The 25,686-nt window shown below is 30.4% G+C and overlaps 3 protein-coding genes and 2 long non-coding RNA genes across 11 annotated transcripts; 3 read left to right on the top strand and 2 right to left on the bottom strand.

Moving 5' to 3' along the window:
• Positions 1–557: 557 nt before the first annotated feature.
• LOC105201520 lies at positions 558–6,512 on the bottom strand. Of its 3 annotated transcripts, none has more exons than XM_011169557.3 (8): positions 6,116–6,511; positions 5,708–6,005; positions 4,004–4,157; positions 3,759–3,901; positions 3,475–3,674; positions 3,003–3,393; positions 936–1,163; positions 558–845 (listed from the first exon to the last, which is right to left on the bottom strand). In XM_011169557.3, the coding sequence occupies exons 1-8, from the start codon at positions 6,236–6,238 to the stop codon at positions 721–723; spliced, it is 1,662 nt and encodes a 553-aa protein (XP_011167859.1). In that variant the 5' UTR covers positions 6,239–6,511; the 3' UTR covers positions 558–720. The 3 variants fall into 3 exon arrangements, with proteins under 3 accessions (XP_011167859.1, XP_039314896.1, XP_011167860.1); XM_039458962.1 differs by having other exon boundaries at positions 3,003–3,270; XM_011169558.3 differs by lacking the exons at positions 3,759–3,901; positions 4,004–4,157 and having other exon boundaries at positions 6,116–6,512.
• Positions 6,513–9,122: 2,610 nt separating this feature from the next.
• On the top strand, positions 9,123–13,569 carry LOC105201251. Of its 3 annotated transcripts, XR_005576587.1 has the most exons (6): positions 9,123–9,655; positions 10,025–10,175; positions 10,268–10,792; positions 10,991–11,119; positions 11,188–11,299; positions 11,381–13,569. It is a non-coding gene; the product is annotated as an uncharacterized LOC105201251 (long non-coding RNA). The 3 variants fall into 3 exon arrangements; XR_005576586.1 differs by lacking the exon at positions 10,268–10,792 and having other exon boundaries at positions 9,193–9,655; positions 10,991–11,115; XR_005576585.1 differs by lacking the exon at positions 10,268–10,792 and having other exon boundaries at positions 9,193–9,655.
• A 1,008-nt stretch (positions 13,570–14,577) lies between these two features.
• Positions 14,578–19,869, top strand: LOC105201523 (zinc finger protein 665). 3 transcript variants are annotated; one of them, XM_011169563.3, is made up of 4 exons: positions 14,578–14,764; positions 14,881–15,023; positions 17,441–17,566; positions 18,169–19,869. In XM_011169563.3, the coding sequence occupies exons 2-4, from the start codon at positions 14,952–14,954 to the stop codon at positions 19,786–19,788; spliced, it is 1,818 nt and encodes a 605-aa protein (XP_011167865.1). In that variant the 5' UTR covers positions 14,578–14,764; positions 14,881–14,951; the 3' UTR covers positions 19,789–19,869. The 3 variants fall into 3 exon arrangements, with proteins under 3 accessions (XP_011167865.1, XP_011167864.1, XP_011167863.1); XM_011169562.3 differs by having other exon boundaries at positions 14,578–14,797; XM_011169561.3 differs by having other exon boundaries at positions 14,579–15,023.
• Positions 19,870–20,038: 169 nt separating this feature from the next.
• On the bottom strand, positions 20,039–22,557 carry LOC105201522 (ornithine aminotransferase, mitochondrial). Its single transcript, XM_011169560.3, has 6 exons — positions 22,374–22,557; positions 21,912–22,305; positions 21,449–21,753; positions 21,050–21,250; positions 20,561–20,786; positions 20,039–20,282 (listed from the first exon to the last, which is right to left on the bottom strand). The coding sequence occupies exons 2-6, from the start codon at positions 22,288–22,290 to the stop codon at positions 20,116–20,118; spliced, it is 1,278 nt and encodes a 425-aa protein (XP_011167862.1). The 5' UTR covers positions 22,291–22,305; positions 22,374–22,557; the 3' UTR covers positions 20,039–20,115.
• Positions 20,760–21,866, top strand: LOC120359729. Its single transcript, XR_005576504.1, has 3 exons — positions 20,760–20,927; positions 20,997–21,358; positions 21,451–21,866. It is a non-coding gene; the product is annotated as an uncharacterized LOC120359729 (long non-coding RNA).
• Positions 22,558–25,686: the final 3,129 nt, after the last annotated feature.

Raw genomic sequence — 25,686 nt, 5'->3', positions numbered from 1 at the left:
TAAAAGAAGCACGACCGGCTTTTGTTCTGTTCTGGGACACGGAGCTGTCACGAGATATTTCAAATAATTCCAAAATTAATTCAGAAAAAAGTAAAATAAGTTAAATTTAAATTTATGTATTTTGAAAATACAATCCAGTTAAAGTTAAAAATTAACTTATTTGAAATTAATTAAGTTAGGTCAAAAGCTATCAATTTTTTAGCTTTATTATTTATACAGTTAATAAAAAAGTCTTAAGAATCAGGGCTAATCTGTGTTTTAAAAATAAAGCACTTTAAGACATAGGTATATAGATGTTTACAAGATCTTTTCTTCATAAAATAAGTCAAGGAATATGCACATAAATTTTTTACATTTATTATATTTAAGAATCATCCTGTAAAATACTGCGATCTATTCCTAATATTGTTCCTTTGTCATCAATGTAGAATACCATAATATAGAATATTAGCAACAAAAAGAAGGAAAATATAATGTGAATCTATATAAAATAAATATATGTGCTTAAATATATAAATTAATGTTATTAGCAGTAAGTTTGAATAAATAATATTATCTAAACTTTAAGAATTTGCATTGTCAGCTTTTAATTTAACAATTTCTCTTTCTCCTTTTACTCAATAAAGTATTTAGTATCACGAATTCTGCGCTTGTCCATTTGATCATTTTGTCAATTCTTTATATTTAAAGATATGTATAATAAGGATGTTATCAATAAAATCAAAAACCATCTTTTATTCTGCGACTACAGCTGTGCGTTGTCAGATGCCTCGCTCTTGAGAGACGTTTCCTTGGTGTTAGATTCAATCCTTCGTAGTTTGCATTCGGGTTGAGCAACACGCTTTCTGAAGGCACATACATACGAATCTTAATTTTCATCATTTTTGTCAAGTAATAAAGATTTTAAGTATATCGGAATAAGGCATGGCACGAACCTTTAGAACGCTTTAAATCTAATCTAGAATGACGTAGCAATCGAGAATACAAAGGCGAAAGTGATTTTCCCTTGTATGAGATTTGTTCACACTTAACAGAGTGTGCGCGGGGAGACAACCATCCGCTCATGCTATTCCAAGAATTACTAAAGTCTAACAAGAGTGTAGGCAACTCACATAATGGACGATATTCACGTTTGTATCTTTTAAACAAATGTTTGTATTTCCCTGAAAATTAACACACACTTGTAGCATTCCCTTTCTTTAAAATTATATAATTAAGCCAACTAAAATATATGCTAAGGGTAAATTTTTTCTATTTAATTAATAAAAAAATGAATTAAATTTGTTTTGTAAGCGAAGTAATGCATTTGAAACGCTATATGTTGGAGCATATTTTTGCATATTTTACACATAAGTGCACATTTTAGCATATCTGATTTATACGTACATATTTTTATTATATTTTACTCACATTAGCACAATATTTACATATTTGACCCATTTTTATATTTCACATTATTTCCTAATTTAGACTTACAATTAATTTTTCTCAATATAATAGTAAATAGGTTACCTAAATTAAATTAAACTTTTTTCTGAATCTTAATTCTTAAAAAAATTTTATTGGCGTCAGATTATCGGACGTGTTTTGTTCTAAAGAAAATTTAAAAAAAAGAATGCACATTTTTCTCGTTTCTAACGGAATTTTTATCAAGGCTGAGAATCTCTGGATTTTTTACTTGGATTAAATCTCAGCTAAAGAGACTTGACGATTTCATTTGCATGATTTTCTATCTTTATTGGAAGGATCTGTTATATTAACCAACATATCATCGACATGTCTGTGATTATTAATACATAGAATAGAACCTTTGTTTTTTAATTGACTTATTAATATTGTTTTTTATCACTTTAACTGTTTAACTAAGTATGTTTGATAATTAAAATTTTACATTTTTTAATTTTTATACCTACGCCTAAAGAAACCAAACAGGTTAAAACATATATTGTTAAGGTTAAAACATAGGCGAGGTTAAAACATATATTGCAATTTAGATATATCTTTTTTATTTAAAATTAAAAAATTGAAATATAATTATTGTTTAAATCAATGTGTAATAAGCGCCATCATTACATCCTCGCGCGTTGTGCTCATTTTCGAATTATTTGTTTTTATATTAACAAATCTGTATATATTTTTATTAAAATAATTGCTTCTTACTTAATAATATATTAAATATGTATGTGTTTGTTTCATTTAATATTTTAATTTTTTTTAATGGCATAAAACTAGTTAAATTATTATAAAATAAATATATGCAAACAGCTATATTTATTCTTTTCCAATTTTATAAAAAACTTAGGTAAATATTTGAAAACTTTTGCAATAAAATGTAATCTTTTAAGAGCATATATTTTCTTTTTTGAAGAATATTGCTTTTTTCAATTTTGTAGAGCATATTTTAGGCGTGTAAAATGAAATTTTTACAGCATAAATTTGATTGCTAAAGTAACCCATACAGAACAAAATATTCCAACAATATTTTCAACATTTCTACAATATTACTAAAATATTACAATGTTGCAATATTTTAACAATATTGTTCTGTGGAAGAGAGTTAGTGAAACAGTTAATTGTTAACAAAACAGAAAAAATATTTCTTTCTCAATTTTCCCATACAGCATAGAAAATTTGCAATAAGATTATAGAAATATTTCATTGCATATTATAAGAAACGTTGTGAAATATATTACAATATGCTTGCACTACAATCTTTCTGTTGCAACGTTGCTGTAAGCTTTTGTGCTGCATGAGTAGTCATTTTTTGAAAAAAAATCCTTGTCTAAAATTTAAAGTAACATTGAAAAAAAAATACAAATATAAATATTGACATTTTTTTCATTAAATACCAACAAAAAGTAGATATAATAAAAAATAAAGCAAAAAATAATAAAGTTTACAATCGTTTTACTGTAATTTTAATTAATTTTATCTAAACTTTTTGATTTTCTTTTTTTTCTGATTGCTAACAACTCTATATAAATAATTTTAACAAACATTACCTTCTATTGGAGATGAAGATAATCTCTCATAGAAAAGATCATTGTTTGTGTGTTGATTAAGAATAAAACTAATTTTCGGAGATTGTAGTGAGATGTTGCGGCTTACAATTGATACTTTGCTTGCGTCAAAATTGATGTAAACATTTTCCATTTCTCGAGACACATATTGCTCATTTCTGTACATACTGCTAATTCTCACGTTCAGTGCATTGAACAATATTTGCAGTGATTTCATCTTTTTGCAAGCGTTCTGAACGAACGGTAGACACTGTGACAGATCGGGGAGATCGGTAACGTTTTTACGATATATTTGCTTAAATGTCAAATCCAGCAGCGACAACAAAGTAGAGAACACGACGGAGTCATTCGCATATAAATTGCGTATTAAGTTCTTAAATAAAAAAAAAAAAAAAAGAAAATGATTGACTGTAAAAGATACCACATACAAAACATTTATAATCGATTATCTTACCTGTGTCTCAGATTGCATATATATTAAATAATAATTATTGCAATAAATTTTAGGAAATTTATTTGCGCTGAGAGTTCCAGAATTCAAATTTATCCTTAAAACAAGTTTGCACAAACAATCGCAGGATTCCTCTAATTTATTTAACTCTTTGTTTTTTTTCTGAATATATTGGACTCTCTTAAAAATGCTTCTTTTCCATACTGGAACACGAGAAAAAATATGAAAGTTATCAATAAAGTTATGAATGTATGAAGATCACGAAAAAATATTTATAATGCACTAACTGCTTATTATATCGAAATCTTCGACATCTATCAGTCGTTTTTGAAGTAATGAATAAGCTGGTAGATCGAGAACTAGCGTTTTTATATTTTCTTTTCTATCAAAAATTTCCGATTTGTACGCATTCAATGCCTTCATTTCGCCGCTAAAATATATAATGTAATTATATGCAAATTGATATAAAATATATAATGTGATTATATGCATCAATGATTGCTATTCATTGCAAAAAAAAGTAATGATTTACTTAAAAAAAATTTTTGTTGCATCCAGTATTTTCTCCGTTTTTTTACACGTTTTCAATATGACGTTGCATTTTTGCACGATTGTATTATTGAAGTATGCTATTGTTAAATCCTGTGCTGGGCCTGCACACGGCGCGTTCAATAATTCTGTTTGAACTGAAGATACGAATTCTTGAAGATAAATAACGCGATGCCAGACAGCATAAAACAATTATCATAGGTATTCATAAATATTTTAAAAATTTCTTTTAAAAAAATTAGGTAAAAATTTGATAGAAATTGTTTATAATAATCATTTTGGAATAATACGAAAACCATTACTATAATATATATTTAATTTAATTCATTATCCAGAGCCTAAATTTTTTGTTTTTATAAAATATAAACATATTTTATATATTTATTGTACTGTTTTCATAGAAAAAGACCCACTCGAAATTGAGTTAGCATTGGTTAGCACTACAGATTTGATAAAAACTATAAACCATCAAAGTAGAGAGATATTTTGACCGTTACTGTATCAATACAAATTGAACAAAAATGCCTTCTATGGTTGCAACTAGATCTTCGTGTTTGTATTGTTTGTGTAATTTTGCTATAAACTATTATTTAAAACGTTACCAAACCTCCTCAAAATTAACCAAAAATAAATTTGAATATTGAAGTTCTAAATACCGCATTTTTTTAGGGGGGGAGGAATCAAGTTAAAAGTTTAAAGTCCTCTAAATCACTATAACGTAAATTAAATCATTCGAATATGTTAAAACCTCTTACACATTTTAGTAATCAAATTAATCGTCAGATAAAAAACATTTCGACCTTTTTTTATTTGGAGACTACGTAATATCCGACTTAATCAAATAGGCTTTTTTTAAGAAAATAAGAAAAAATAACTTAATAATATCATTAAATTATCATTAAAAACATTAAAACGGTTTTATCTGATCGAGATTGTTAATGAAGTGCGCACAATGAAATATTAGGTTTTTTATAAATTAACATTAAAATTTTTAAATTATTAAAAAAAAACCAAATATTAGAAAGAAAATTTTAGTAAAAAAAAAAAATTTATACAGCACACAAACACGTTCGATCATATCAAGTCATCGAGCGATCGAATGAGTCTTTTTCGCTCGATAATCAATCGTATTTATTTCCACATAGATATTATTCAGCGCGAAAGATTAACGCCAGACATTTCGGATTGCTCTATACGAATCACGGAAAAAATTTTTTGATAAATTTGACCGAAACCGATAAAACAGTGAATATCTCAATAATTAGAATCAATCAAAAGGGCCCTTTCCTATTATGAAAATGGCACATATATTACACATACAGGGTGATTATTAATGAATGTCCCTACTTTTTACCATAAGAGTATTGTACGCATTTGTAATTTCTAATATAATAATATATCAGAAATACGTATCCGTTGGTAAATCCTGCTTCTATGGTAAAAAGTGGGGACATTCATTAATAATCACCCTGTATATTGTACAGCTCAATTTATAATTATATGATACATTTTCCAGACATAAGAATTATGTGTATAAAATATATTTATGCACATATATTTAAAATAATACAAAATCTTTTTTTATTTATATTTTTAAAAACAATATATTAAGTATACGAATATTTTGTGCTATCTAGAATTAATTGGAACAAAAATAAAATACATCAGTCAGCACTACATTACGTACGTTCCCTCTGGATGTAAGCCCTGAGAGCGAGTTGCGATAACTTCCACATGATAATTTGGAACTTGATTCCTGCCGATTGGATCAAATAAGACATCAGTATTGTTGGGAAATTAAGATCAGGATTGTCGCGCGATAAGAGACATAAAAAGTTTTTTATTTCAATCCGGTAAGTAACTTCGTCTCTTCTGCATAAGATCGGCCACCTGACCATTTGCTTAAACAGTTTTGCGTCATATATCGTTGACAAGTAATGCGATACGTGTAGGAAACCCGTCATATTAGGCTTGTCAAACATACCCTTTTTCAAAAGAATGCTCATATCAGAAACTTATTTTAATTTCAATTATAAAATAAAAATGTCTAAATTAATGAGACTGATGTTAATGGTTTTTAGAAATGTTTTCATACCTTTTTAAAGAGTCGTTGAAACTCAACTGATGGCAATATGATTTTTGTGAGCAGAGACACATTTTTGTGAAACGATGAACTAATTTGAGTACTTATAATTTGAGTTTCTTTTAATTTATTCATTATGCATACATAAATTGATTAGCCCGTTTTGTCAGTAGTATTTATTTGTGCTATCAAGCAGGTTTAATCTATACACAGTTATCAACAATACTTTGTTACAATGTTTGTATACAATGTAGCTCTTTTCTCTGATACCGGAGTCTGAGGTGTTTCCGTCCACTAGCTCCTCTATGTGCACAAAATGTGCACATGAACTACGTAGCCAATGTACTACGTGTAGTTATGTCCTAACGATCTCTATCGTTATGTGCACGATTTTGCGGTTCCATTTTGTGCTACGTGGTAATGTCCTCAATTTTGTGATTCTGTTCCGTGCTACATGAAACAGTGAAAGATACGTTAGTTATATAACTAAAAACGGACAATCAGGGTGTATTCCGAAAATTCTATTAAAAATAGTCTTTTTAATCATAAAGTTAGTAACACTGTAACTAACTACGCTGTGTTCTGTAATGTAAGTTGAATTTGTGATTATCGTTGGCTTGCAAAAATCAGCAGAGAGGTTAGTTTAATTTCTTGTATTTTAATTATTTATAAAATTATTGTAATCATGTATTATTGATTAAAATATTATTTACTAACAATAATTTTGATTTTAAAATAGGAATTAAAGAGCACAGAAACTTCTAAAAACTGAAAATTAGCAAAGTTTGTTTGTAGGATAAATTTTTTGATATTGCCAATATTGATATTATTTTTTAAAAATCTTATTTGATTTTGTATGAAATAAGTATGAAATTATATTATAATAATATCTAATAAAAGTTTAACATTTATAAGCATGCTAGCTAAGCTACTGTAGCCTCTCCAATTACTTAAATGGAATAAATTTTATCATGCACTTTTAGTGCACATAAACGGATATAATATAATTTACTTACAATTAATAATTTAAAATTAATCAGAACTTGCAATTTTTAGCTTCACGGAATTTTTGGAAATCCATCTTTTGCTTAATTCCTATTTTAAAATAAAAATTATTGTTAGTAAATATTATTTTAATAATACATGATTAGAATTATTTTAATAAATAATACGTCATTAAAATTATTTTTTAAATAATTAAATTACAAGAAATTTAACTATAACTTCTCCGATGGTCTTTGCAAGTTAACGAAATCACAAACTCAACTTTTATTACGGAACACAGCGATAGTTAGTTACAGTGTTACCAACTTTATTATTAAAAAGAATATTTTCGATAGAACTTTCGGAATACACCCTCAATCTCTGTCTGTCCTTTACTTCGTCACCGGCTAGAGAGAAAGAGAGAGAGAGAGAGAGAAACATTTGCGGTGGTAAAGACAAAGCGAGCAACGATCCTATGCGAACACAGGATCTCCTTTCTTCCGTCACGTTTTCTATGCGCTTCGTTATGTACTTATAATTTGGGAATGGAATTTTCAGGCGATTTATGATAATATAAGAAGGCTAGAACGGGTTTACTTTTCATTGATGTATACTATTAGCTTTATGTGTGTGTATACTGATGTATACGCATATGCATGAATTATATTTATAACAATTGCGTGCGCGTTTAATATTATAAAACAATAAGAAATAAATATAAAATATATATTAATAGGATAATACAGATGTCTAATATTATCTTTTTATTTTCTTACAAGCGATTTGATGTGAAAATTAGATATCCATTTTTAATTTAAAATATCGATAAATTTTATTGAACCAAAGCAAAGGGAGAAAGCGTACTTTTCAAACGTTACAGAAAAAATTTCGAATGATGTATAAATAAGTTTGTGAGACATTTCATCGAGCGTAGCTCATTGTCAGCTTTAATATATATACATTCAACTCGCATTCACAAGCCTCGATAAACAATTTTTTTTTAATTAAAATGCAAAATGCTTACTTAAAATTGTCATAATTTTAAAATTTATCGTGATCGTGTTGGTGATAAAATAAATTGAGAGATCAATTTATCTTTGTGTTGGTTTAATATGAGACAGTCTAAGCTGCCCTCTCTTATCATCGATTAGAGAAATAAGTTCGCGGTTGTAAACACGGAGCGAACGGCGATGTTATCGCTATATGGAAACATTCATTTTCCTTCTTGCCCGTCACTTTTTCAAACGCTGCCTTTTCCGTAAAATTTAGGAAGAGGATTTCAGACGATTTCTGACAGGGATGTAGAAGGGCTAAAAGCGCCTACTGTTTATAAATGCTATATCGTACAATAGTTATAAGTATTATGCACTAATAAATAATTATAATAAAAAAATATTAATAAATTAATACGGATACTTAAGCATTATTACCTTCTTGTCTCTTATAAGCGGATTTATGTAAAAATTGAATTTCAATACTATTCAGTAGTTTTTTATAACGTCATATAAACCAACATTTACAGAAAAAGAAATTAATAAAATTTTATGCAATGATGCAATGTAAGATATGGGAGCGTATTATAGTTTGGCAGATCTTTTAATAGTTATGGTATACTACGTTTTTTCCACAGATTTTAATAAAATTTTTCATAAATATAACTTGATATGAATTTTTATTGAGTAAAGAAAGTGCACTTTTTCAAATATTTTTGAAAGACACCGTCTTATTAAACAAAAAAAAATTAAAATTAAATATCCCGAATGCTTTGCAAATTTTATATAAAACACTTTATTGAGAATTTCACAGTTTGGCAGCAGTGTGTCTGACTCGCATTCCCTAAATCGCTGATTTTTTTAATATTAAAAAAATGTTATAATGAATGTTACAATGAATAAATATTTAAAAACATTTAAAAATTATTGTTAATAAAGTAGAGCCGCCCGAATATTAGAGCAGCTGTAAAGAATCGACGAGAGACATTTTTCACTGGAGAACCGGCCAACGTCGGATCAGGGTCCTGCGAACGCTTTCGATATCAGTTCTAATTACACGTGTGTGACATGGGAGCAATCGCGCGAAGGCGATGATTACATGGAGATAACCTCCATGGGTGATTATCGCTACCGCCACGCGCGGGCGTTACGCGCATCCATGGTATAAAGATATTGTTACGCCCGGTATTGGAAGTCCGGCGCGTGAACGGAGCTGCGTTGTTTGACGATAGGAGATCGTGTTCTGTTTCTGTTTGTTCGTTCTGGATCTAATTTTGATCTTGTGACACGTTTTGAATTAAAGAAGAATTCTTTTATAAACGAGTCGACTAATTTCTTAGTGCGTGTGTGAATAAGAGTGCGCGAGTGAACCGTATTGCGGGCCTATCTTTGGCGGACGCATCAATATATTTATATCACGCGCGCACCGCAGACAAGAGAAAAGCGCAAGCACCATCGATCCCATATCAAACAGCTAGAATTATTTTTTTGCGTTGCCTTGCGACAACGGCTGTCGAGAGCGGAACGTCGAGATTGGCTGGTCGGCCGCGTACGGTAATTGTAAACCACTTGATAGGTAAGGTTGATTGTAAGTAAAGGTAATTGTGAAAAAGCGCGATTGAGATTGTTGACGCAATTTAATTCAAGTGTTAAAAGTGTATGTACAATTTTGCGTAGATATAATATATCCAGATATTTATCCCCACTCTACCAAAATTATGGGGACTTATTGGGAATTATGAGGAATTATGGGAAATTTTGGTAGAGTAGAAGTAAATATCTGGATATTATAGCTATGTGAAATCGCACCTTAAGACTTTGCATTCCGCATATTTTGAAAATTTACTACTATAACCATATTGGTTCTACACTATGGTCGTATTGCTCCATTGCAATGAATAGTATTCGGTGGGTATTATATAATACAGCGCCAATATTTTTATAGAAGAAGAAAAAGAGAGCGAGACACCGACCTTGATGAGGAGCGATTCCCGGCCGGTTGCTAAAGAGCTAGCGAGAGATGTAAAGCAAGGAGTTGTTGCCAGAGCGAATTAACGTGACGAAGAGGACTACACCGAGGAGAAGCTGCCGTGCTGGTGAGAGTGCCCCGTGATTAAAATAGTATTGTAAAGCCGCATGTGAGCGAAGGGAAGCCGCGTTTGAATTCTGCCAGCGATCGTTGTTATAGGTGTTCGTCGGCCCGAAAGATCGTTTTTGTTATAGTGTTTGATAAGTCGATCACCTGCAAGAGCAAAGAGGATCTCGTCGCGAGCTAAGGAGAAATTAGCCTCGCGTGGAACGTTGTATGTTCTCCTGGGGTATTGTGTCGCTGGGACAGCCGAGGGAAGTGCAAAATCAAGTTTTAAACTCGATCTGCACCGCGTGCTCCTAGCTCTCATTCGACCATGCGTCATGCGAGTCGGTAACGCAAGCTCGCGTGATCACCGCGTGATCGAGGCTGCGTTTACTTTCGCGATCAAAGCGCTTGTAAACATCATTTATCCTTGTTCAAGATTTATAAACAATAAGGATGAAATGATGCTTATAAGCGCTTACAGCACGTGAGTGTCCAAAGTAAACGCACCCCGGGTCGTGCCGCGAATACGGGTGCATCTGGTCTATCGCTGGTACTTGTCGCTGCTGCATAGTATTTTCGCGTGCCGATGCCGGACTCTGATTCTCGCGTTCATTACCGCTGCGGTAGCGATATTCGGTATGTGTCACGTGTAGTCGGTGCCTTTGCAGTCGTGCCGTCCTTGCTTGTGTTTACGTTTGGAATTTGCCTTGTAATGTATTGATGTCGTCGCGTTCATATCCTCGCACGCCAAGCGTGTTGTTAATAGTGTTCTTTTGAAAACAAAAGTAACGGTGCGCAGTACAATATGAATTAAAACATTAAATATTATTTCAGCATCAAGATCTTGCTCTGATCAATTTGGTCCATCTTTTATCTAATTTGGTGTATACAAGTCACGGTCTTGAATTTAAATAAAAAAATAAATATATTTTCTATACGAATTTTAAAAACATTGCTAAGTAGGTAATTATAATGCTGCCAATAAAAATTATGTTACAAGTTCCGACTTTACTGACTAATCTTTTTTGTAGAAATTCGAAACAAATTTTACTTCGATCGACGCTGGTGTTGTATTTGATTCCATTAATCTCGAGAGTCCGCAAGTCATCGGCTCAAATATAATACACAAGTCGGTCTTACGCTGTACGTTTATTATTCACTAATATACCATATGTCTCTTAAAAGAAACATTAATGACGACAAAACACCATTACGTCTTTTTAGGTTTCAGTATCCAGTTAGACAACCGATTTATGTGGAACACTCATTGACAACACTAAACTTGTTAGCTAAACTACTAGAAATAATAAAAAATAATAAATCTAATTACTAAACAATTTAAAGTAAACTTAGGTGTTAAAGCTCCTGAAGTATTCAAAGACTTATATCTTTGGTTAAATTTGATGAAGGACATAAAACGAAATATTTAAAATCTCTAGAGAAAGAGGAAATTCCCTATTTACCTAGAGATTTTAAATATTTTGTTCTATGTCCTTCTTCGGCTGCGTTCCGATATACACTGCAAGTACTGAAAATCTATAGTTCACGTTACGTATACTATAGATTTTCAGTACTGGCAGTGAATTTGGGAACGCAGCCTTCATCAAACCACAAATCATATAAGTTGTTGAATGCTTTAAGAGCTTTAGCGCCTAATCCATATAAAATACTGGACACGTTATCTAGATTTATTAATAAATCTAGCTAATGTGTCCAGTATTTTAAGTGGATCAGGCACTAAAGCTCCTAAAGCATTCAAAGACTTATATGATCTATTGAAGAAGGACATAAAACAAAATATTTAAAATCTCTAGAGAAAGAGGGAATAAATTCGATATAGTTTGCATATAGAATTTTGGCAATTTTTGGATAGAAAATTACGTTTATATAAAAAAATTGAATTTATTATGTAAATACCAATACAAGTAACTTTGTTTAAATTTCAAATGATACTAAAATTTAAAAAAAAATAAAATTTTGCAAATTTAATTTGATTGGCAGCAATTATTACATAAATACATACGATGAGTGTCGCACATCGGACGTAAACAGGAGGAACATTGATATTTGGTTTTACGATTTTTCATATAATAGCGTAATGCACAGCAACTCTCTTTGCAATAAAGACCTATTCACTTCTTATGCAGGATTCGACGATACGCCGTCTGATAGCTTATTTTTCGAATAACGTGGATTTTATTTTAATCTAAGGCGGATTAATAATTGTTTTAATACAATAATGGTACATGCTCTATTTTAAGTTCTTGGGTGATTCCAACATACAGCAATTTTCAATAATTAAACATCTTGTTAATTATTTCATAGTATGCAAAATGATAGAGAACGTTTCTGTTTAGTTTGACCTGCTCCATCAGCCTGTGAGCAAACAAAATTTTTAACAAATTTTCAGAGTAAATTCAAAAACTTATTTCAGTTCTTGAAAGATTAGAAAAAATTGAAACGTTGGAATGGAAATCATCAAACTTAAAATACGCATATATTAAAATGTAATATAAAATTGATATACATAAATAATATACTTTGACTGGCAATCGTATATAAATCGTACTTACATTTTCTTAAAAATCACTAGTAATTGCAATATTTTGAGTATTAAGATATTGATGTTTTCGTTATCGCATGATAGAAATCTCAATAATTTAAAAAATTTTTTGCTATTCTCTTTAATCAAATTTGAAATTATAATAAACGTTCAGTGATAAAACGTGCAAAATACTTACGATGGACCAGTGGCAACGTTTTTAACAGATAGATACAAAAGATTTAACAGATAGATACAAAAGCGATCTTCCTAATTTATCAAAGATAATGCAGATTGAATATGCTTTAATGCGCCATTTGGAAATTATCTTTAATGTCTAAAAGTCTGAATATTAAATAGATATCTTAAGTTGAAAACTTTAACAAAATATAATGAACGCTAAACAAATATTGTAAAATCGTTTTTGCATATGAAAATACATTGCCATTACTATAAGAACACTTGGAGAATACAATAATTGTATTAATCAAGATTTATAATATGTATACATTTTGAAATCTTGATAATATATTTGATACATCAAGATATAATTAATTGATGATATATCTCAAATGTTGCATTTTCTATCTGGTAGATATAGCTATCAAAATGCTTGTTACGATTCTCGAAATTAAAATTATTATACCTCACCATATTAGTTTCACCTACATGTTTTAAATATGATTAAAATATATAATGTAACCCATATAAATAACGTATACATGCGATAAAGGATACATGGATGTCTAAAATAGAATCTTAACATCTACATATGGAAACTGTTCATTTAAATTTAAGAAACAATTTTTATGTTTCTAAATACATTTTGTATCATAAAATTTAATACAAATAGAAATATTTGGAAAATTTATTATCATGTTATTTTTATTAGTAAACCTAGATTTAAACTTTTTTTATCAATCTGTAACAATTTACATTCGATTTTTCAACAAAAAATCTTCTATTAGGCACCATTCCTTTATATAAAATACAGTTTCTATTACAAATCGAAACTGATAATCCCATACATGCGACATGTTTGATTGCCCGTATATGAAACGGCAGTTATGAAAATAAATTTTATACAAGTTTTTTACAATTTTGTACATAATAGTTTATTTTGTATTTTAATTCATTTAAATCTAAAAAATGGTATAATGAGGACATTTTACTCGAATTCGAAATGATGACGATAATAGCGCATTTTTTCCATTTATTTCATTTCATTTGAGTCTATTCAAATTTAAAAATACTTTGGAACACTTTAAAACGCGAACTCAAATAAATTAAAATAAATTGCAATTTTTGCAATTAAATTTATTTTTATTTGTTGGAAATGTTGTTTAATTTTTTATTGGCCTGAACCAATATAGCAGAACCAGTTAACAGATGCGATTATATCCCGATTTTATCTCGAATATTATTATACTCAGCAAAATAAAATAAATTAAAATAAATTAAAAACTGCAATTTTTCTTAATTTTTATTCGAGTTTTAGATTTCAGAAATATTTTTGAATTCAAATATAGAATTTTGAATTTAAATGGATGGAAATACAAAATGCGGTATTCATTATTTTTAATTCAGCTGAATTAATGTTTCATTAAATTATACGTGAGTCTTTTAATTCATCGATTGATTAATTGCATTTTCCGCAAATGCAGGGCCTCGATTCTCTATCTTATTCGTAAGAAAAACGTATATGAAAGTGGCAAAATAGCCAATGGGAGAATGTCATTGAATAATTCCATTGGCTATTCTGTCACTTTCGTATATGTTTCTCTTACAAATGAGTTAGAGAATCGAGGCCCAGCTTTTCCGTGAGTAAAATCGAATTGAATTCTGATGGAAACTAGACCACTTTCAGTTATGCGCCTATTGATGAGTTTAGGAACACGTCATCTCGACATTTCACAGTATGGTGGTGATACCTTGCGTCGGCGGCGTGAACGAAATGAAATTTGACAGCCGCATGGACGCGAAAACGTCAAAACAGAGACATAAAAGAGATCCAAAGAGCCATAAAAATATGACTAATGCGAAGAATGAATGAGATACAACCAGAGGTAATGCATCAAAAGCATTTGAATAAGTTGAAGGTATTTAATCTATGAACAAAAAATAACGAATCGGGATCGGGCAACATTTTTCGGTTTACCAAACGGCGGAGAGATGTTTATAGTCACGAAGGAGATCGACAGTGAGAACATCAGTAAATTGTGCCGCACGTGCTTGAGAGAAGACGGCGACAAAATGGTATGCCTGTTCGTAGGACCGGCTGGTTCCTCACTCGCCGCTAAATTACGATCGCTCTCTTGTTTGGAGGTAACTACTCATTTCTCAACTCGGAGAGGTTTAACCCTTCATCTGTAATCTGAGTTTTTTTTTTCATGAGCGAAATTTCATTCTCAAACTTCAGGTTTTATTTCAAATTTTTAGTAAAAAAGTATGATCAATATCATCTCAACAAAAAGTGATTTACATTATTGAGAACAATTATTAAACTTTTACCACGTATTTGCTTTTCATGAAATCATTGGTTTAAATAACTGCGTAAAATTAAGTTAATGATGTATTTTTGATTATCGTTAATCAGATTTTACATACTATTTATACAGATTCTTAATTTTGTTATTAAAAATGTCAAATGTGGCTGTACAATTATCTAACCTGCAACGTTTCAACACTTACTGTGTATCACCAGATATTCCAATGCTTGCCTATACCTGGGGCCTTGCAAAAGCTTAGTTTTTAATTAATATATTTGTAATGATTTTTTAAATCTTTGTTTCAACCGCTTTACCAAATTTTCCATTATATTTAGTTTATCAGAAATTATTTTTAGCTACCAACATACTTTTACCAACTGTTTACTTGAGACAACAACATGATGAATGAAGTTGAATTTTTATAAGGATATACAAGGTTTACTCTAACTATTCATATAACTTTTATGTACTTTCAAAAAATAATGTGATATATCTGTTGTTTGGTGCATTTGCTACAATGATGTCACATTATAAAGTGATTAAACTCAAATTGAAACTTTTATTTTCTGGAAAATACTTGGTTAATTTGAAATTTTAATATTTTTTGCTTTAAATAATATTCTACAATTTTTTAATTGATTGAAACATTTTGATTTTTCGATTATATATCTCCTTAAATATTTTATCATTTGAGTTTAAAAACTATTTGGTAATACAGGGTTTTTCAAAAATATCCAAACTTTAAACTTTCATATTCTATTAGAACAAGAAAAATCATATAAACTTGAGTCTACAAACTCTTTCTTCTAAGCTGTAAACACTTTTTGTTTGTGGAAAAATTTTTTGATAATCATATTGATTGATAGAATGGCAAATAAAAATCAATTGCATTGTCTACAGTCTCCTGATTTAGATCTTTTGGTTTTCTATTTATGGGGACTCTGTTATAAGAATCTCGTTTATGCTATTCTTGTTGCTACTATGGAAGTATCATATATCAAAACCATTTTACTACTTTGTGTGATAAAATATTTTGGGAACTTTTGAATGTTAACCTTGAGACATTGAGGCATATATTAATGTGGAAGGAAATTATTTTTTTAGTAAAGTATTTAAAAAACTGTTTATAATTTGGAAAGAAAGTGTTTTCAAACCTATGTTCATACTTTTTTTATCTGTGATCTACAATGAGTAGAATAAAGATTTTATCTGAAGCCAAATAAGATCCAGTACTGAACAAAATCTATTTAAAAATTACCATGTAAAAACACGCTTTACACCAAGCTTATGTACTTAAAAGACGTATTGTAAGAAGTAGGTAAAGAGGGATTAAAGAATTAGAACCAATAACAATGCATTTGTTTAGTGCAACAAAAATTTGTAACAAAGTGAATGTATGAGCAGTTTTATAAAAATTTGTTATATAGTTTATTAAGTATACATTTTATGGTTTATTATAACATGATATTTCTCAACTTTTTAACTACAGAAAATAACATACATTTTTTTGGGAATAAATATATATTTTTAAAAACAATGTACTCGTTAAATAAGGCTCATTTGTATGGTCATTGTTATTACTATTATTTGTTATGTGTAAGGTCTACACTAGAGGATAATGATTTTCAATACTACTAATATTCGAGAATAGATACACTCAAATGGTTAAAAATTTCAAAAAATTAATTAAAGATTAAATTAAAAATAATTGTTTAAAAATAGAGTTAATCCTAAGAAATTTTGTTCTTGTTAATAACTATTTTGAAATTGATTAGAAGATAATGTTTAGTTCTTTTATTATTTTTAAATTATTTTTTATTAGGACCTTATTATATTCTTGTAATAAAGTTCAATATCTGAGATAAAATTTTTTGTTTATTTACAAATATTCCATATAGAAGATATATTTTATTCTTGTTAGTGATTAAAATAAAAATTTATTCTTAGTTTTTTCAATATTCTCATAAATAGTTTTCATAAAATAAATTAACGACCTTATTCTGCTTAGGAATCTTAAGCTTTTAAAGTTGGCCATATTTTGAAACACCCTACAATATAGATGCTGAAAAGTAACTCTGAATTTTTACAAATTTTTTGGAAGCTTAAAACAAAAAATCTTAAGCTAGACAAAAAAGACTCAGATTACAGAAAGATAAAGATAATATCTTAAGCTAGACAAAAAAGACTTAGATTACAGAAAGATAAATATGTTGAAGATTAAGCTTGCATTGCTCTTTGTGTGAATATTTGTAGGTCTGGCAGGGAGATGGCTTGCCAGAAAAGATGTGTGATCGTTGTGTCACTAGAGCGGAGTCGGCCCTTTTATACCGAGAGCAATGTCGTGCTGCGGACAGAGCTTTGAGGCAAGCGGCGTTGAAGGTAAAGATATTTCACGCTTTCACTGTAACAAATACAGAGAATAGACAAAAAAATGTGAATACCTGGAAAATACAGGAATTGTTTTATTAATAAACGATTGGCCCACGATTTATCTTTAATACATATTCCTTACTGGAATAGAGTAATAAAATGCATCAGTATTCACAAAATTATTTATTTGTTCTAGCAAGACATTTTTCAATTGCTTAAAAGATATTGGAAGAAAAAATGTTTCTTTTTACAACTATTCACAATGATTAAACGATATTTAAAATTGGGTGACTACTGGATAAGAAAGGTATTGGAAGTTTAGAGATTAGAATAAAATTTTAGAAAATAGAGTAAAAAGCAATTTTCTTTTTTCAATATGTATATAAATAATTGAAAGATGTTCTACTAACAGAAATATTACATTTCATCGAGTAGCATTCTATCTAAGCATTCTATAACTTTATTTTTATTAGAATAAAATATGTGTTGAAGGTAAATGATAGACCAATCTCTTAAATTAACAAAATAAGTAGTAACATTTTTCTTAGATGTTTATATTATTTTATCTATCCTCTACATATCACTATAACCAAGAATGTGTTCAAACATAGGTATCTCGATTGACTTCATACACCACCGTTTCTGGCTGCAAACTCTATCAAAATCAACAGAATCAAGGATTCGTGCCGGTACAAAATTCTCATAAAACATTAAAATGCGTGGAATGTGGTGCGGTATTTATGAATTACCAGGAACTCTGCGCTCATAATCGATTGCATTTACCCTTTATTCAGGATAACATACCTATGCAGCATATGCACATTGTGGAGTCTCAGAATCCATATCTTAACTTTACTCATGTTAGCTCAAACTTTGTAAATGATAATATTTCAAATACGCAATTATCTCCGTTAGTCAGGCCAAATATGATGCATACTGTGTCACCGAATGAAGAGAGTTCGAGTCGAGCTGCCTGTGCCTTGCATTGTTCCTTGTGCAATCACACTTTTACCAATAGAAGGCAATTAATAAATCACAATATAACGCACACGGAAAGCGTTGATATGTCATGCGATAATGAAAACATAGAGATTTGTGAAAATTCTAATCATATTCCACAAAACTTGAGCTATGAAAGATCAATTCATTCCGTTGATAATCCTATTCAGAACTTATCATATCAGAGGTCCACTGTGGACGACACTGATGGGATGCAGAATATAAACTTCCCGGAGAATATTGATCTCGATAGCGTCCAGGAAAGCAGTTCGGAACGCATGCCAAATGTAACGATACATTCCGAAAACGATGTGTCTATTGCCGAAAACTTGAGATTTATGAAATCACCTGGAAAGGACAGGCAGCTCGCGATTGAATATCACGGATGTTCAAATGATGTCAATTATAAGCAGTCTCTCGACATAAAAGCCACAGAAGGTATCCACGATAAGAAACATCAGTGTGAGGTATGCTCGAAACAATTCTCACAAAAGTCCAAGCTATTTGCTCATCAATTGTCTCACTCTGGTCAGCAGCCGTTTAAGTGTCCAACATGTGGCAAAGGTTACGCATCGAAAAGTAAGCTTAGCGCACACATGAGATTACACACCAAAACCAACGTACATCAATGTAAAGTGTGCGATAAAATATTTTCCTATCCATCATACTTAGAGGAGCATATAAAAATTCATAATAAAAGTGATAATACTCTGCAAAGCAAGGACTACGAGTGTGCTACGTGCAATAAACGTTTTCGTCTTTTAAAAAATTTGAAAGCTCACGAAAGACTGCATACCGGAAGGGGTTTGGTGCAATGTGAGATTTGTGATAAAAAGTTTAGCCATAATTATAATTTAAAAATGCATTTGCGCACGCACAAGACATCGAGGGTACACAAGTGCGAATATTGCGACAAGCGCTTCGTGCAGAAGGGCAATCTGGTCGAGCATTTGCGAATACATACTAAGGTGAAGCCTTTTGCGTGTAAACTATGCGGCAAGAGATTCGCGCAATCGAGTCATCTTAAAAGTCATGAAGCTTCGCACGGCACGTTGAGGCAGCACCAATGTCGATTATGTGGAAAAAGATTTAAGCTGGCCAATCATTTGAAACGGCATTTAAATTTACATACCGGTTCAAAGACTTATAAGTGCAATCAGTGTAATCAAATGTTTTCACAGTCTTTTAGTTTGACGAGACATTTAAAGAAGCACAACGAATCACATATATAATTTATATACAATAAATTTTTATGTATATACAAATATATAAACACGAATGGCCGTTGCAAATACATCTTTCATAATAATAAGATTTTTCCTTAGACATAGTTATTATATAGCCATTATCTTTTTTATTCTTTTACGACGTCATCTTAATGTATCCTCAAGAAATCTAAGAATTTAAGGCCTAAGATTTGAAAGTTTAAACATGTTTTTTGGAATAAAGTAATACGGCTGATAGAAAATAAATAATACAGAATAATGCGATAAAAAGTAATCTATTTTATCATAAAAAAATAGGTTTGTCATACAATCTTGGTAAAATTTTAAATCCCTTTATTTATAATTTTTGAGGACCGTAGTGAGAATGTTTATTCCTTCTCGTAATTGTTCCTCTGTAATTGTTAAAGGAGGCGATATTCTGATGATTTGCCCATGCGCGGGTCTAGACAGCAATCCAGCGTCTCTCAACTTTAGGCAGATGTCCCAACCCTCGGCGAATTCTGTAATAACCACGACGACCGTAATATAAAAAAATTTGGCATCTCTTGTTTGCGTAGAAATAAAGATAGTTACTTTGTCTTTTTATTACATCTGTCATGCATTATTATGAGCGAATGTGTGAGATAAAGTCATAATTTGCAAGGTATGATTTTAATTTTAAAATTTGTTGTATTAACAAGTATTTTATCTTTGTTCATATTATACAAATTTTTTTTAATTAGCTGATAATTTATCAGCAATATAGCTGAATCATTGATTTTTTTATGATTACTGATACCTTTGTTTATCACGAGACCAGCTAGAAGACCGCGTCCACGAAATTCCGTCGCGATGTCTTTCGGCAGTTTTTCCAGTTCTTCCTTTAGAATTTTTCCGAGTTTTTTTGCGTTCTCCGCTAGATTCTCCTCTTCCAGAATTTTAACTGCCTCTAAAGCAACTCTGTTTCCAAGTGGACTCCCACCGAAAGTGCTTCCATGCGAACCTGTTTCTAAACAGAGCATTATCTGGAAAGAAACGAACAAAGAACGTGGATTAAAGAATCTTATCGCGCCAGGCGAATGGTTAATCTATTTCTTTTGAGCTACGTAACGGCAGATAGCATGTTATCGCATACGCGAAACTTCAACATAAAATTTACACAAATGGTAATGGTTGTTAAAATATTTTATAAAATCGCATAAATTTAATTTATAGAAATTATTGTTAAATTTAAGGAACAGAATAGCTGATATTGAATTATTTCAATAATTGAGAAACTTTTGCGAACCTGATCATCCGCTAGGACACCGGAAACTGGATACATCCCACCGGAGAGTGCTTTCCCCAAAATGAGAATATCCGGCCTGCAGCCTTCGTGATCAACTGCCAGACGCATACCAGTTCTGCTAAGACCAGTCTGTACTTCATCGGCGATCCATAGAACATTATACTTTGTGCACAGTTCTCTCACACGTTTCAAATAACCATCCTAAACACAAAGCGGAAGAATTGTACGCCGTTAGCGAAAAAATTATATCACTAATTCTGTATAATATTGTATAATACAAAGGAAGAATATTCTGCGCGAGTTTCTAAGGTAAAAGAAACAAATGTTTTTGTAGTACAAATAATTTTACAATAATACTCGCACACAATATTTATGATGTGCATCTTTGTATTGACTCACAGACGGCACAACGACGCCGGCTTCGCCTTGAATGGGTTCCATCATGAACGCGCAGATATTGGGATTCTCTTGAAACTTTTGTTCTAGAACAACGAGGTCATTGTACGGCACTTTTTCGAAAAGGGGCACATACGGACCAAAATCTGTGTAACAGTTTGGATCTGTCGAGGCAGATAAGGCTGCTATTGAACGGCCCCAAAAGTTTCCTGCGGCAAACACAACAGTAGCCTTGCCATTAGGCACCTTTTTCACTCTATATCCCCAGCGTCTGGCCAATTTTACGGCCGTATCACCACCTTCGACACCTGTAAAAAGAGACTAGATGCTCCAAATATTCCATTTTTTATAAAGAAGCTTAAATTTGTATCGCAAATGGTATTAAACACTTTTTTTTGACAATTACCGCGAGATACTGAAACCAATTCTCTTAGTATTTCAATTCTTTTTTAAAGCAAGTCCACACCTGTGTTCATAGGTAAAAACCGATCCCATCCTAGGAGTTTTGTCAGATATTCTCCTAATTCGCCATGAGGTTCTGAGTAGAAGGCTCGAGACGTGTGCGCCAACTTTCCGGCCTGATCCCTCATAACTTTCACCAGACGCGGATGACAGTGTCCCTGGTTGACAGTCGAGAATCCTGCTAGGAAATCGAGATACCGCTTTCCATCGATGTCCCACAGGTAAACTCCTTCCCCACGAGAAAGAACAACCGGCAGCGGTTTAAAGTGTATACCACCATACTTGTTGTCGCGATCAATCACTTGCTGGGTACTCAGGAATCTTATTTTGTCCGATTCTCTTACGATGTTGAAGAATCTCTGTCTCACGGATTGCATGGCCATATCTTTTTCCTTATCCTGCAATGTTGGAACGTTGCAGTGTTAATATTGCTAAAATATATACTATGTCATCAGCATTTACGAACCTTCGTTTATTTTAACGGGAATAAGAGAGAGAATGCAAGACGTAAGAAAATAGGTATCTGATGACAATCCCACCAATCTTGCTTTTATATCAAAGTAAAGATACGGCAAAAGATACGGCGGCAACGCGATTACTTATTTACTGAAATTGTGCTTGTACACAAGCATTGCGACACATAGGGATTTAGAATAAATACCCTTACAGACGGAACCGTATCTGATAAAAAGTACTGAATAAAGGCGCCAGAATGTCGAAGTAAACAAATCGTGATAAACAATACTATCTAAGGTATTTTTATAATAATATAGGATATTACAAAAAGAACAAAAAAGTTGTGATTGTTTTGCATTTTATTTGAATTTCTGGTAAAAAATTTTTTATATATAATTATATATAGTTATACATTGTTATATATAATTATATATCAAATATGTCCATATAAATATAATATATAATTATATACAGTTATACATGATTTTTATATATAATTATATACAATTATATATAATCATATATTATGTGCAATTATTAAATATAATTATGTATAACTATATGTAATTATATGTATATAGCTACGTAATATAATTATATATGAAAAATTTTTTACCAGATTTAAACTTTGTAATGATATAATTTTGATATTTTTTTAAATTTTGTTAGGGATTTGACCCTAACTTTAATAAGATTTTAAACAACAAACTGAAATCTATTAAGATGTTTTTTTTATTCTGAGTAATTTTGTAATAATTTTGCAATTAATCGAAATAAAATATAGCAATTTTACGAATTACGCAGTCGATATAATTATGTATTCATATAGCTATAGTTTTACTATCACATTTTATTATATATAACAAGAAAGTTGCAATAATGTTGTATTATAATTTTTTCCTTTTTTAAAGTGATGATTATATATGTATATAATTACTTCTTTATGTAACGTTTATGTAGTTTCAATGTTTAAATTCTAAATATTGAAGCATCATATACGTATTATATAAATTATTATTAATTATTATTAATTATTAAATAAACATTATTAATTATTAAATTATTATTTTATATAGCATTTTACAAATTATATTGCATATTGCATATAGCAGTTATATTACAAATTGTATCTTGACTAGGGTGTTTGGGAATTATTATTATTATTTGCAAAATATGCCTATATGTTTTTCGACACATTATCTCTTGCGTATTGCACTTAGAAATACGTCATTATTTGTGTAGAAAATGTTATCGTATGAAGCTATTAATAACCCGAAATGAATAACTCATTTGCTACACGTTAGTTACATATTTTTGCAGATATAATAATATGATTTGCAGAGATAATAATGAACACAAAATGGCTTATTCGGGCTTTCCTTGCAGAATAAGATATTAATGTAATCGATGATAATTTCATATATAGCGTTCTGTTTCTTCAAGAGTAATAGTTTGATATACGTTCATGCACCCGTAACCGATGTAACCTTTCGCAATATGTCATTTGATAAAATATCGATCTGTGAAAAATGATTAACTTTTTGTTGTATTATAAACGCGATATGGATTAACTTTGTTATATGAATATGTAAGACTGCAGATATACATTGTGTTTTTTGCTTTCTGTTTCTTGCTCTTCTACTTTATATTTTTTCTTGTATTGTTTTGTCGAAATTAGTACTGAAATCCGACAATGACCATCAGTTACATCTATGTTAAAATATCAATGTGTTATATTTACTTGTTGAGTGCGAAAGGAGCATGTTAAACGGAAGCCATTTTTAGCCTAGAACTAAAGTTATTTATTAGAAACTATGGAACCCTTTCTAAAAGTAGAAAAAAATAATTATTTGTCTATCAGATTCAGGGATAGTTACAAAAAATCGGAATTTATTACTGATTGTTAAAATAGTCATATGAGTGCTTTTTCAGCTTTATACGATTAAAATAAAATTAATTGTGTATTTATGTGTTCAAAAAGGTGAGTAGTAAATATAAAAAGTATGAGATTTTGGTTCGTATAATATACAAGGTGTCCGAAAATTCTCGGATCCCTTAAATAATACTAGCCTGCGAAAATAGACAATTTTATTGCGGATGTAATAAGACGACGTGATTTTTGCGTGCTGAAAACGAATCTGTTGTCGAAATTTGCCTATCATACTCTCTACATTTACTACTCGTCTTTTTGAGCACATAAATCCGCAATTAATTTTATTTTAATAGTATAAAGATTAAAAAACACTTATATGACTACTTTAGGAATCAATAATAAATCCTGATTTTTTATAACTTTTGCTGAACTTGGAGGACAAATAATTATTTTTTTCTGCTTTTAGAGGGTCTCATAAACAATTTCTAATAAATAACTTAGGTGTCGGTTCTAGGCCAAAAATAGCCTTCGTTTAACATTTTTCTTTGTTCTTTGTTAAATATTAGCATTAACTGTATTTCCAATATAATATTACACATACACACACAGGGTGTTTCAAAATTCACGACTCTAAATAGTATAACAAGACAGTTTTCAAAACATTAAGTAAAATAATTATTTATAGATTTTTAGTTTAAACAGTATTGAAATTTTTGAAATATAATGGCTTAAGCTGCTAAATTAAAAATTGCATTTAGGCAGTTACTTGTCATATGATTACTAATATTACTGCTCACGCGACTCGTAGACATGCGACTGTTTAAACATTGTGATTGGACAACTTTAATTCACACCTTAAAAATTATATTATTATATTATTATTTCTTATAAAATAAAAATCTACAAATAACTATTTTACTTAATTTTTCGAAAACTTGTACAGTATAGCATTGAATCGCGAATTTCGGAATACCCTGTATGTATATACACATTTATCTTCTGCTTTCGTTAATCTTTTATATCTTGAATCTTATTATGTTATCGTTTATCTTATCAACATAAGCTCAATCAAAATCAAAAATAAACACTTTAAAGGTCGATTCAGACTACACGGCACGAATTATCATGTTCCGGGAACGACACGTACCGGCACCACCTGATAAAAAAAGTTGATAGAGAACGATTGAGAACTGTACTCTTTCTTGTAGCATCAATTTGTATCATTTCCTGTAAACTGCATTGTCGCCGCGACACTCGTGAGCTCAGATATGAATCCTATCGTATTTTATCTGGTTCTATAAGATGTATTTTATAAGCAGCTTATATTCCTATAAGCAATAGGAATTCTATTATTCTCTCTTGTATTCTATTTATTGTATCTAACGAAATAATAAAATGCGCGTATTGACATTTATCAGTTTCTATCAGTTGTTTAACAAATAACGATATT

The sequence above is a fragment of the Solenopsis invicta genome, chromosome 16, assembly GCF_016802725.1.
Source record: "Solenopsis invicta isolate M01_SB chromosome 16, UNIL_Sinv_3.0, whole genome shotgun sequence".
Classification (NCBI taxonomy): Eukaryota; Metazoa; Arthropoda; class Insecta; order Hymenoptera; family Formicidae; genus Solenopsis; species Solenopsis invicta.
The sequence above is the reverse complement of the archived record's forward strand: the minus strand, read 5'-3'. Positions and strand labels throughout refer to the sequence as shown.